Genomic DNA, 13,046 nt, shown 5'->3' with positions numbered 1-13,046 from the left:
CACTTGAGTCTTTTCTTTATACGAGCCCCTCACTTGAGTCTTTTCTTTACTTAAATCTCTTGTTACGCACTGACATCATTTTATTATGGGTTTTAAATTGATCTAAAATTCTCTCATAAAACAGAAGTAAAATTATGTCAGTTAAGACCCCATTATATTCTTCAAACTAAAATCACACATAATCATCTGGGTCGAATGATAAATAGAAAATTAAGAAGAAAAAAAATGCTATTTTGTCACATGCCAAAAAGAAACAAAATCAGCAATGCTGATATGAACAAAACAACGTCCCGACAACATTTGAGCAATACATACAAATTATGTGGGTCACAACTACAAATCGTGATGCCACAAAACTGTGATTATAATTCCTACAAAATCCACCATCACCTCATGCACATCACCCATCGGCCTCAAAGCTGTCGTGCATGCCATTCTCCTCGGGACAAAATGCACCCATTCAACAAAGTAACACCCACTTCGTATTCAGAGAAACAGAGGTATAGTCCTCAACTGCGGTAGCTTCACACGTTGCACCGGCTTTGTTGTGAAACTCGGTTCCAGCACTCATCAGTCTTCAGACCACTAACGAACATAAGTCTAGCTCTTAATCCTTGGCGGACCATGGCTCCAATCATCTCTGCCGCCGTACAGGTGATCTGGACCTTGACCTTCTTCCCCTGCATATAAATTAGTGCAGTTAAAACAGACCATACAAGGATTTAGAGTTATAGAAGCAGAAGCCTGGCAATATCACCTGAGTTGCTTATTCATACGTGTATATGTCTGAAAAACAATACACAACAAAGATTTCATGGCGACATACCTTTTGGAATCAACAGAAGAATAAGGAGAATGCCTGCGCTGAGAATGCTTGCTATGTGGAGACCGCGAAACTTGTCTAGAAATGAAAACATCCATGATACTAATTTGGTGAGTTATACATACATGGTTCAGGAAGAGAAATGCTCAGCCTTTTGCAGAGTCATACTGGATAGGGAGTGGCCATTAGAACATATTATTCTGCTTCTAATGACTATGTAAAGAAACTATATGACAAAGTCATAATTCTCACAAGGGATTTAGAAACCAAAAGATTTAAGCTTTTGTCTTATACTGCACTTTACCATGTGTTCTGAAACTAGACATAAAACAAATTCCCACTGTAAATCCGACAAAGGACAGCATAGAATAAAAACCAGGATGCCCACTATTCTTTCCACAATAATGTTTTTGCTACAGCATTGTGTGAAAGGTTACCGAGATCCAGATGATCGATCTTTATTCATGTTCAGAAGACCAGAATATGTAAATGAAATTGAATTCAACACAGTTACTTAAAATATACAAACAATGAAACCATGTATATGTTTTTACGCTTCATTCCTGATTTTAGTTTTAATTTCTGGTCTTGCAAATCAATTCAAAATAAAAGAGCTACACATAATACAACTTTCATAACCTCAAAATGCTACGTCAGTCAAGTCACTCAGTTAACATGCATCCAAACTTGTCACTGGAATATGACTCAAACCTCAACAGGAACGAGAATGCTGAAAGATTTAGAACATTTAACACTAAAAAGATCAATGCAATGTAGATGTAGTTGACCGAAAAACATATCTTGATCTACAGCATAGTATAAAAATAAAATGACAAAAAAGAAGGGTCAATCTCACACAAGAGTCACATTGAAACCGCCAAAAAACATAAGATGAACAGATTGAGTACAAGAGGGTACTGAATAGGATTTAAAATCATTTCATTTTGTTTCTTCTATCTTTGGCATCAACCTGCTAACGACCTTATGCTTAAGTTATGTTGATTTCAGTTGGATATAAGAAGGTAATATCTCCATAACATATTACCAATTTCATTTTTCCAGAGCTATTTAAAACACAATAGGCTGAACCTTATGATGCAAACAGAGAAACAAAAAGCGGACACAAATTTCTGATAAATGGTACCTTCTCCTAGACCTGACAGGTGATGGTGATAAGTTACGTCTCCTTGAGTGCTTCCTGCAGCACATAACTGTACATGAGCCACAACATAACATAAATAGAACAGGAGTAATCAGAAGATCACAATGAAGAACCTTTTAGAATCATCAGAAGCTTCATCACTTGAATCATTGGCATGATTAACCAAGTTGTCCTTGCTGTTTCTACCCCTACTGCCAACAGAAGAGGAGCGCCTTCTCTTGTGCCTGCTTGAGTCAGTAGAATGTTTACGCCTTGATCTATCATCCTCCTTATCCTTTGCCTGTTCCCTTTTTCTGTTGTTATCTTCTTTAGCACTAGAGCTATGGAGTCTCTCTGTTTCTCTTCTATCCTCTTTGTCATCAGCATGGGAAGATCTTTTTCTTGATTCAGATTCCTGTGCCTTTTCTACAGGCTTAAGACTTTGCTCCTTCACCTTTTCTCTTGAGCCATTCCGATCATCTGTCCTCTCCTTTCTCGAATGCCTCTCATCATGCCCCCTACGATTCCCATCACCCTTCTCAACTGTCCTAATCTTACCACTCTCCAAGTCCTTATTGAAGTCCGTCACAGAACTATTTTTACTCTCATGTCGATCATGCTTATCAGGTTTCATCCTGGACTCCCTACCTTGTGAGTCATCTTTTGATGTTTTTTTGACATTGACATTTTCTTTATGGAGGTCAGGTTTCAATGTGCCTACAGTATCCTTCAGCCTAGAGGCAGTAGTTCCATCTGGCAGATTTTTAGCGGCATTACTTTCAACATTCTTTTGTCTATTATAACTAATATCACTAATAGCGGCACTGTTGTTATATTTGGACTCAAGTGAACTGGTTTTGCCCAGATCACTCTCTAAAATTGTCTGACTTCTACCGTGCTCTTCAAGCCCTACCAAAGAACTGTCATTTGTAGTGGTATCCTGCCTAACATTTGAAGGCTTTTTGACAGTTGAGTGCTGAAGAATAGCATCTTTCCCAGAATTTGGCATAACAGAACTCTGAATATCACCATCTACATCGTCATCATCACTTGCATAATTTGCAAGACCTAACACATTACCAGGTGAGCTGGAACTGGATTTTTCACTGACATCTTCAGTCTCAGATTCCTTAGACTTGGCCGGAATTAGAACCTTTGCAGAAGCCTTGAAAGCTGAAACTGCTGGGGGAGATGGCAATAACTTATGGTTTGAAGTCAGTGTGCTCTGTTCAACTGTAACAAATGACATAATTAATTAAATTCTTTGTTTATTTTCTTTAAGATAAAAAAAGAACAGAATGCTAGACTAAAAAAGCTACTTTAAATACATAAGATCAAAGACAAGGATCTGTAATTATGGTATAATTACCTTCAAGTGTCAGATCATCTTCAGTAAGAACTTTTGTAGCAATTTCATCAAACAGATCATCAGTAACCTGTCCAAAAACATAGGAGTTAAAAATGCAGTATATGCGAGTTAAATTAGCAAATCTATCATTTTCTAAACACTACAAACCTTTAAGAGAACTTCAGTTAGAACACGCTTTATTTCCTGGTTAATTGCTGCAGTCCTAGCTGCTTCCACTTGATCCTACCACAAAACCAAAAAAAGAAAGATACGGCATGTAAGTTTCCATAAGGAAATGACGTGCATCCAAATAGCTATTATCATGGGATGAATATATGGAGGGAAAAAAAACAGGATTTGTCAGAAGAACAGTTCACTAAGGGGGAGGAGTGGGGCTCAGATGCAAAATGAATAAACTTAGGTGATAGAATAAAACCTCATCATCCTCTTCTTCAGTTGATCTAGAAGAATCGATGCTCTTGCTATCAGCTTGATCTCCCTTCCCAAAAGATCTATCAACTCCTTCATCCTCAATGGATTGCGTCTCCTCCTTAGGATGGTCCATAGATGAACTTGTGATGACTGCTTTCTTAATTTCCTCTCTAAGCCAATTAGGCACTGAAGCCTACCATAAATTTCAGGAGTAGAAAAAATTAACAAGCATGCCACTCACCATTGAAATATTTACAATGGCAAAATTTTACCTTTTTGGGGCGCTCAGAAACTGTAGAAACTCCATATGCATCACCAGGGAAGGCTGCAGTAGGGTGAACTGCAGTTCCTGCAGTGAGACCAAAGGGGGGACCAGCAGATGGAATTGTTGGCTGGAGGCTCAGTCCAGGAAAACTGCCAAATGAAGGTGGAGCATGCCCAGGAACAGGAGAGGGTATTGCCATGGAAGGATCATGCTGAAGAATGAAACATATGTCAGGAAATTCATATCATGGCCTTAGAAAAGAAGAAAGACTCAAGAAACCAGAATTAACACCTGTGGTCCCGATGGAACTGGAAGACTAGAGGGATAACCTGCACCAGGTGCAACAGAAGTAGACCAGGTATTCATGGAAGGCACTGTGGTAGCAGGGTCGTGATAAGAATAGCTGGGCTGCAGGTGTAGACCATGATCAGAATTAAACCCAGGTGCAAACTCTAAAGGCTGGTCAGCAAGATTGGTTGTTGGGTCAGCAGACTGACTGCCATATGCAAAGAGCATTGGCTGTGATGGTTGCATGTGATATTGTTCTTCCTGAGCTGCAGAACCTTCATTGCCTGTCATTCAAGTAAGTAGTCAAACGGCAAATCAAAAGATCAAATCAGGGGGGAAGATCCTTGGGGCAAATAAGGGTCCCCAATTGGCTACTAGGAATCCGAGTGAGAATGGAGATGTAACCAGCCTCTACAATCTTTCTGCATTCCAGACTATATTAGCAGTAATAGTTATTCCCTCTAATGTCAGCAAAAGCTGAGTAAGGTAGGAAACATCTTATTTTTAAAAAATTAGAAGAAATAATATCTCCTGAAAACCATATATACCCTCCAATTCAGAGCATCTGTATAAGGGAGATGTAGTTCTTGCCGACTAATATTGCCCTTTTACTGGAGATGGTCAGCACTCAATCAAAAATGTATTCTTGCTGAACTTAATAAGACTTCTTCAGCTTAAAAAAGAACACAATCCACTTGGCGGAGTAATATAATCAACGTATTTGAAAACAAAAAAAAAAGGAGGAGAGCCACTTAACCAGTTACTATTAACCACCTAAGGACATCCCGATTAATATGGTTGAAATGATCGCTGCACAAAAAGAAACAACCTCCAATTCTAATTTTCAAGATACTCTAATGATCTGTGTGGAAGGTCCTACATTTGATAATGCTAAAAAAAATCCAGAATGTAAAATTAAAGAGTAAATTTGAGTGCTGTAACAGCAGTTGTGGAACAGAAGCTTCACATGCAAAGTCAATACCATGTGAATTATTACCTGTAACAGAAGAATAACTAGAAGGTACCTCCTGCTGATGAACAGATGGACTAGTAGATAGGTTTCCTTGTCGATGAAACACAGAATTTGTGTCCACAGCTGGCATTCCATCTCTAACAGCATGATGAGCATACGAAGATGAAGTCTCCTGGGGACGAATTCCCAGTGGCTGGTGTGTTGGAGTACCTGAAACTGGAACCTGTTGATAGCTGGATGCAGAAAGTGACTGATGGTGAGTACCAGAATAATGAGAATCAACGTTCTGGGGATACTGATCATGATAATGACTTTGCTCTTCTACTCTGCCTGCCGGAGGAAACTGCAACTGTTGATGTTGATTCTCCGTTGACGCTCTCGCATCTACCCATGCCTTAGCCTTGGCTTCCCAATCTTCTTGATTATTATGGGCTACCATTACAAAACAATCAAATTCAATCCAATGTCATCAACCCACAAAAGTGAAAGCTCCTGGAAATATTTTGGCTTTACACAAGAGCAAAGAAGCAATTGAATAATAACACAAATAGGACCTCGTTTTTGTCCACTGCAAGCACGACTACAAATAATTTGGTCGAAAATATTAAGTGGACGACAAAAACATAATGGGAAACAAAGTGTTTTACTGAATATGAATTCAACGAATCAAGTTGTGGTTGATATGAAATTAAAATTTGGAAAGAAACTTACCTGGGTAATCCCAACCTTGGTTGTTTGGCCAACTTGGTGCAGCTCCCCACTCCTACAAACATTTATGCTTTGCGTTAGAATATCAACATGCAACAAAATGCCACTAACTTCACCCCAAATACAAATTGAAGTGGTTGTTTTCAGACCAAGAATAATAATGACTCTCATTAACCCTCATATCAAGCATACACATCAAAGTTCAAACCAGCCAAAAAGGTCCAGAAATCAATTTATCCACATCAGACCCCATATGCTACATACATACAGAGAGAGAGAGAGAGAGAGAGAGAGAGAGAGAGAGAGAGAGAGAGAGAGAGAGAGACTGTGTGTGTGTGTGTGTGTTTTTGAGGCATACCTGGGTGTGCTGAGGATAAGAGTGAGGTGGAGGAATTGGCGGAGGGGGAGGGAGGTGAGAAGGCAGGTGAGGCCGAGATGGGGGAGGAGGAGGAGGAAAGTGGTGGTTGGGGGGGTACGGAGGAGGATAAGGGTGAGGAAGGGGCGGCGGAGGATAAGAACCTGGCGGAGGGAGATGGTCGGCGAGAGGTGGTGGAGCCCACTGGGGTTGTTGAGGCGACGGATACTGGAAGTGGTTCGAGTACCACTGTGGTCTCGGTTGCTGCTGCTGCTGCTGTTGCTGGTATTGGTAGGGATCCGACGTGGCCGGTGGCTGCGGCCGCATGTACCGCTGCTGCGCTTGGTACGAATCCATGGCCTTCCCTTTTGGGTTTTGGAGCTTTTTTCTGTTTTTCTTATTATTAATTCGTTTTTCTGTTTTTTTGTTTTGTTTTGTTTTGTTATTTCATGCGAGGGGGGTTTCGATTGGAAACGAGGGTTTGCACCGTGCACAAGTGATGAAGGTGGAGGAGTAGCAGCGACTTTTCGAAGGCCCTTTGATTTGATTTCATGTTTAATGTTTCCACTCCCGCGGGCCCGCGGGGGTTCCATAACTTGGGCCTTTTAAGGCTGTGACTTGGCCCCTTTTTGGAAGTCATTGGAGCCCATAGCGCAAATCCAATTAAAATATTACTTGTGCAAATTATAAAGATTAGTTTTGGTGAATTTACATAAAAAATTTAGAAAAACAATAATAGTTGTACTACATTTATTGAACACTTTGCTACCCCAGTAATATATGTGACCCATCTGTATTAGAGGTGCGGTATGACGAGCAATGTGGTCGGTAAATGTAGTACAAATACAAACAAGTAGAAATAGCAACAGGGTACTCCAAGTTAGTTTAGAAACTTTAACAATTCCTATATTACAGACTTCACACATTCACCAGCAAAGTTAAATCAGTCACAGAAAGTGGGAAACTAGGCCATTAGCGAAATAAGCTGGCATAATCATAGTCGAGATCCAATTTTTGCTATAATTTCATATGTTCATTTTACTCGGTTCTACATATCAACAGTGAGTACACACACTAATTCTATAACAATTTTGTTGTATAAGTATGTTTCCCTGAGAAAAATAAAATGGCAATCCGGTTGTTCATCCAGCCGCAATCCAATGCATGCATCTGTGCTCTTTCAAATTACAGATGTTCCGAAAGGGAGAGTATGATGCTGCAGATTCTGTTTGAAGATGGGGTTGGCATCACTACAAAAGCTTCAGTGCTGCATCATCTATAGACCTTCCTTCACAGCTTTACCCGCTACAAGTTTTCATTTTCTAAGTATTGTATGGTTCAGCAGTAAGAAAGTTGCTTGAACCTCCATCATCCATAGTGCATCTCATAAAAAATTAATCAAACAAACGAGTTCAACTCGTAGTGTTATGATACTCCTAGATCATGCCACAGCATCAGCTTGTCTTCTAGTCAGTCGTGCGTAGAGGCCATCGTCAACAAGAAGATCCCTATGACTGCCAGTCTGTGCAACACAAAAGATATATTCAGATTACATAATAAAATAACAGGTGCGAAACTTACTAAGCCGAGGTTGAGTGGTATGTACATCAAGCTCTCTACCCAAGCCCCATACCCCGAAAGAAAGAAAGAAAAAACTAATTAGTGCTCTAGTATGAGAGATTGTGGCCCATAAGGCTTTGTTGAAGTGGGCAGGAGTAATCCAACTAGGGTTTTGAAAGTCCCATGTTGCTTCTTACCAATATAAGAACAGAAAACATTCCAAAATATGTCGTACAATACTTGTAAGAGACAGGCCAAGTTTCTAACCTCAACAATTCTACCAGCATCCATTACCACTATCCTGTCAGCAGCTTGTATGGTAGAAAGCCTGTAAAAAGTGAGTAGGCCAACTTTTAGAATAACCCATTAAGACAATCAAAAGGGAGGATATTAGAGAACCAACCTGTGTGCAATAACCATGACAGTTCTCCTCGTTGTCTTGTCACTTCTGACAGCGCGAAGAACACCCTGGATATAAGGGAGAATGTCACATCAAATTACTTATCCTTTTAAACCATTGTGATATTGGTGTGGGGAGCTCATTGCCAGAAGTGCTTACCTTGACATTGTGTTCACTCTCTGCATCCAGTGCACTAGTGGCTTCATCGAGGATCAAAATGGTTGGGTCCCTAAGAATAGCCCTGGCAATGGCAATTCGTTGCTTTTGTCCCCCACTGAGTAAATCATCATCAACAAGCGTATGATAACCATTGGGCAGGGCTAAAATGAAATCATGTGCATAAGCCTGCTTGGCAGCCCATTCAACATCCTCCTGTGTAATAATATCTCTAGTACATCCATAACTAATGTTTGAACTGATATCCATCCGAAAAAGTTTGGGTTCCTGTTTACATTAAAATTGTAAGAAGAAAAAATCTACATAATCTCCTAACTTTCATGCTGGAAACAATAATACAAACCTGTCCGACAAATCCGATTCTTTCCCTCCACCACTTGACGTCTAACTCTTGTAGAGGAAAACCATCAATCAAAATCTGCAATGAAAGCAATGTAAATTAATGGGCAAATGCGCTAAGCAAAATAATAATTCAAAGACCAAATTTCAGCACCATCAATCCTTCCATCTTTTTTCTACTTTTGTGGTAACACATTGATGGATGGCTTAATATACCTGACCATTTGTTGGCTCATAAAGACGGAGCAAAAGATTCACCAGTGTGCTTTTTCCACTACCACTAAGACCAACCTATGAAAATTAGGAGGTTTCAAAGTTAAGTGCTCAAAATTTACCAGGGAAAATAAAAAACCAATAAAGACAGTCAGCAACACTCACAATAGCAACCACTTCATTAGGCTTCACCGATAAGCTGATGCTTTGCAGTACAGGTACCTATTCAAATGTCTAGTTATTTTCTTTTGGCATTACCAACCTTAACAACTTTAAGCAACAAAAGAATCACATAACTATTTTAATCAGCTAGCCTAGTCAAACGAAACAGGTGACATATAAAATGGTGTACTATAGGAATTTGGTGGTACAAATTTTAAATATAGTGTTAATGCTAGGTAAACTTAATTAGTGATCTTTATAATTATGCCACTAAAGGCATAGAAAAAAGAAGAAAAAAAAAGTAGAATGGGAGATACTCTAGTGTGAGAGACCCCAAAAAAAAAAAAAAAAAGCAGCTTCTAGTTAAAAAGTTTCCCTGCATAGGTACTCTACTCTTCATACCGTCAAGACAGTAAGGGACTCCAACACTTTTAGGGCAGTGTATGGTGGACTAGGAGACAGGGAAAGACCACGTTCAGGACATTTATTTCTATTTTAGCCACACTCACATTGTTCTCAAGTGAAGAGCATGGGGGATATCAGAAACATGGTTATCATAAACTGAACTTAGATGTCTGGATAGGAAAGATACCGTTGGTCTTGTAGCATAATGAAAAGAAACATTTACAAACTCAACATGTCCAACCAGTCTTTGCAACCTTGAGCCTGCGCACAACAGAAAAAGTAAAATTAAATTAAACAAATAAACATCATCATACAAATTCCAGGCATGCCAATACTGCAAGACATAAACAAATACACCATAAAACGCAACAAAAAAATTATTTAACCTAAATATGACATGAAACAACATATTGATGTAAAACGTTCCACTGACATTCATAATTTTCTTGCCTTCTGATATAAATTGGTCACTAGGCAAGAGATCCATTAATTGGAAGACTTTTTCACTTGCCCCAACAGATTGCATCAGAGAGGATAAATTGTCCCCCACCCACCATGTTGAATAAATTAGCCACTCGCTGTACAATATAAACTTTGTAAGTTTCTCTGCTGTAATATGACCAGCAAGAATAGACATTCCTCCTACCAGCACAGCAATGACCTAGAAAATTGTGTGTACCAATAAAATAAGTCAACTACAAGGACTAGTAAGATCAAGAAAATAAAAATGAAACATTCTAGAATTAAAATTAAATTATCAATTCTTGGGTGAATCATGAACACAGAAAGTGGTTATTTTGAATACTAATATCATATCTCTTTGAAAACATTGAAAAAGCAAGACCTGTGTTGAGTGATAAAGAGCATTGAAGCTCAAATTCCAAAAACCATATGCAGCACTTTGTCGCAAGCTTATATCAGCCAATTTCCCCAGCCACAGCTTGTACCTATACAACATACAGAAATAAAAACATCTCTGTCAACCACTATGAAACATGAGTACAGCGTTCCTGCTTGCCTATGCTAAATTTATTACATCCGTTGTAGCAACAAATGCTGAAATCTAAAAGACTGATAAAGGATCCAATTCTGTAGGATCCACACCTTCCAAGTTCTTGTTTTTCTGTTCCATAAACACGAACAGTTCTCACCAAAGAGAATGTCTCTTGCGCAACCTACATTACCAAAATCTGGACATTATTTAAATCACTTAGGAACCAAAATCTTCAACAAATTCATATTTAAATTTTGTTTATTATACCTCATTGGCAGAAGCAGTGAACTCCTGAGTTAGCTTTGCTGCCTTTTTCTGGTACCTACAACAAAGGTAAAAGTTTATGCCTCAGTTTCTTACAGCAACATTGAAAATATCCGAAAGAATGGGACTCAAGAACAACAAGCATTTGATACAGACATCTTGTTGTTCTGAAACCACAACCCTCTACTTTTCCCAAGCACTACCTATTCCTTCCTTGTCCTCATAAAACGAGTGGCTTAAACCAAACCACATCTAATAATTCACATCCAAGGGTATACTGATTTCTAATGTTACCCATCCTTTTTTTTTTTTTTTGCCACACTTCCACTTCATAGTCTTATATTCACCGATGAATTAACAGTATTTGGCAAGGCATAAACATATAGAGGAAGAATAACTGATGAAACTGTGAAAAAGTTTTACCGGCCATAAATCAGCATAATTGCTGCTAAAGTAGAGCATATCACCAATATACATAAACCAAGAGGCCATGACAAAATTAACAAGTAGATCATCGCACCTGTCCCCTGAAAAGGAATAATGCAGAGGCAATTTAAATCTCAGAGTGTGGGCAAACTCCGAATGGGTTGTAATTTAAGTAGTGGTTAAACCTGAAGAACATTGCGTAATATCATATTCAGATCATTTCCAATAACCCGTGATACTTGCTGACAATCTGCCCCAAGCCTACTTGTCAAATCACCAACTGTTTCAGTGTCAAAAAAGAATATATCCTACAATAGAGATACTGCAGAATAAGTTAAACAATAAACTAACAGATCTAGAAAGTTATAACTTGATTGATAGAATTTTTTTTTCTGAAAGAAAACAGTCCAATATTTCAGAACCTGAAGAAGAAGTGAAGAGTATAGTGTTTCCCTCATTCGCTTGACCTAAAATATGACATTAAGGGATCCAGTAAGCAATTTTGGGGCAAAAGCATGAGAGATGGTGGGGCAGAATTGAAAAGGAGGCAAAATCATGAGAGAGAAACTCACAAGAAGCATATTTGCAATGCCAAAACAGCATCCTCGTATACCACTGAAGTCCAGAAACAGAGTATGAGGTCAGCAGCTGTGTCAAATAACTGATCACTCATGAAGTTGGTTCAAATTCCAAATATCAAATATGGAGTGTAAAAAATTTCAGAAAAGCTCCATGCTTTGATATTATTTTGACACTTGTAAGCTAATAAAAGAAGAAGGGAACTCTGTGCATACAAGATTTTGACCTGCAAATTCCCGAAACTACACAAAGAAGCAGCAAGAGCCGCACATTCTGACGGAACACAGCGACTTCCCCGCTCTGTGCCGTAAATATTGACGCCGTCAAGTAATGCGGTATGGATATCTCCGAAAGCTGAAGCAAGCAGCAATGCCAAACAAAGCAACTCAGTAAATCCAAAATCCAGAAAACTCAAATTACATGCCTTAAAGTTTGAAATAAATAAAAAACACGAACCGCAGCGACAATTAGGGCAGAGAAAGCGGCAAAGATAACCCAACGGTCTCGAGAAACCAAGCCCCACATCCGAGTAAGAGCGCGCACCACAGTCACCGGCTTCGCGAATATTCTAATTTGAGCTTCATCGGAGAAGCTCCACCAAGTCCCGCCGGGCAAAATTGAGCGGAGAAAAGCGAAAAGTCTCCGGAGCCTTTCGAGGAGCTCGACCTCCGTTTCTCTGGGATCGTTCTTGTACTCTTCGGCTGCGTAGCCATTGATGGAGGTTGATTTTGGGGGAGAGAAACGAAAGCGTCTGGAATTAGAGTAATGGGGAGAGAGAGAAAGGCGAGGTTTCGTACTGGTTCTGGTTGCGGAGGTGAAATGGTGGAGTTTCTGAGGGGTTAATAAGATGAGAGGTTGTTTGTGGTGGAAAGAAGAGAGAAGGGGAGCGTGTAAGTTGCAGAGTGGCTTGACCATAGTTGAAGGAGAGAGAGACATTGGATGAAGCAAAGCTATGGCCTTTGCAGCTTGAAACTCGTTATATCCAATCCGCCTCTGGTCCTTTTTGTCGTGGAGACGAAGATGTGGAACTCGAGAGGTCACACATCAGCTCGTCACTCGCGGTTGCGGGTACGCATAAGAGAAAGCCGTAAAAAAAAAAAATTAAATAAATTATTGGATGCAGAAAGTCTTCTTGCAAAACGACGACCAGGATGCCGTCGTTTTGGGCTCCAGTGGCGTGTTTCCCTCTGACAA

General features: G+C 39.5%; 2 protein-coding genes across 4 annotated transcripts; both read right to left on the bottom strand.

Annotated features, from left to right (window-relative positions):
* Nucleotides 1-187: 187 nt before the first annotated feature.
* LOC117614952 (transcription elongation regulator 1) lies at nucleotides 188-6,877 on the bottom strand. Of its 3 annotated transcripts, XM_034343896.1 has the most exons (12): nucleotides 6,337-6,877; nucleotides 5,982-6,033; nucleotides 5,295-5,702; nucleotides 4,301-4,581; nucleotides 4,017-4,220; nucleotides 3,749-3,937; nucleotides 3,481-3,555; nucleotides 3,334-3,400; nucleotides 2,099-3,197; nucleotides 1,968-2,021; nucleotides 827-901; nucleotides 188-680 (listed from the first exon to the last, which is right to left on the bottom strand). In XM_034343896.1, the coding sequence occupies exons 1-12, from the start codon at nucleotides 6,688-6,690 to the stop codon at nucleotides 635-637; spliced, it is 2,904 nt and encodes a 967-aa protein (XP_034199787.1). In that variant the 5' UTR covers nucleotides 6,691-6,877; the 3' UTR covers nucleotides 188-634. The 3 variants fall into 3 exon arrangements, with proteins under 3 accessions (XP_034199787.1, XP_034199786.1, XP_034199788.1); XM_034343895.1 differs by having other exon boundaries at nucleotides 188-901; XM_034343897.1 differs by lacking the exon at nucleotides 827-901.
* A 394-nt stretch (nucleotides 6,878-7,271) lies between these two features.
* LOC117614747 (ABC transporter B family member 26, chloroplastic) lies at nucleotides 7,272-12,914 on the bottom strand. The gene is made up of 18 exons (XM_034343645.1): nucleotides 12,309-12,914; nucleotides 12,079-12,206; nucleotides 11,846-11,888; nucleotides 11,696-11,740; nucleotides 11,459-11,581; nucleotides 11,271-11,374; nucleotides 10,851-10,905; nucleotides 10,694-10,764; nucleotides 10,434-10,536; nucleotides 10,040-10,250; nucleotides 9,777-9,850; nucleotides 9,188-9,244; nucleotides 9,026-9,100; nucleotides 8,814-8,888; nucleotides 8,453-8,737; nucleotides 8,297-8,361; nucleotides 8,161-8,221; nucleotides 7,272-7,855 (listed from the first exon to the last, which is right to left on the bottom strand). Exons 1-18 carry the CDS (start codon nucleotides 12,786-12,788, stop codon nucleotides 7,775-7,777), a joined length of 2,136 nt encoding a protein of 711 aa, XP_034199536.1. The 5' UTR covers nucleotides 12,789-12,914; the 3' UTR covers nucleotides 7,272-7,774.
* Between the last annotated feature and the right edge of the window lie 132 nt (nucleotides 12,915-13,046).

Source organism: Prunus dulcis, chromosome 1 (genome assembly GCF_902201215.1).
Source record: "Prunus dulcis chromosome 1, ALMONDv2, whole genome shotgun sequence".
Lineage (NCBI taxonomy): Eukaryota > Viridiplantae > Streptophyta > Magnoliopsida > Rosales > Rosaceae > Prunus > Prunus dulcis.
The sequence above is the reverse complement of the archived record's forward strand: the minus strand, read 5'-3'. Positions and strand labels throughout refer to the sequence as shown.

Bases quoted from the DNA above. Each gene is read 5' to 3' on its own strand.
- LOC117614952 (XM_034343895.1), bottom strand. From the start codon at position 6,690: ATGGATTCGTACCAAGCGCAGCAGCGGTACATGCGGCCGCAGCCACCG. The intron at 6,034-6,336 runs GTATGCCTCAAA...AAATGTTTGTAG, and splicing joins CTTATCCTCAGCACACCCAG to GAGTGGGGAGCTGCACCAAG. The intron at 4,582-5,294 runs GTAATAATTCAC...CTTGAATGACAG, and splicing joins TAGTTATTCTTCTGTTACAG to GCAATGAAGGTTCTGCAGCT.
- LOC117614747 (XM_034343645.1), bottom strand. From the start codon at position 12,788: ATGTCTCTCTCTCCTTCAACTATGGTCAAGCCACTCTGCAACTTACAC. The intron at 11,375-11,458 runs GTTTAACCACTA...ATTCCTTTTCAG, and splicing joins TATTACGCAATGTTCTTCAG to GGGACAGGTGCGATGATCTA. The intron at 8,222-8,296 runs GTTGGTTCTCTA...CACTTTTTACAG, and splicing joins GTCATGGTTATTGCACACAG to GCTTTCTACCATACAAGCTG.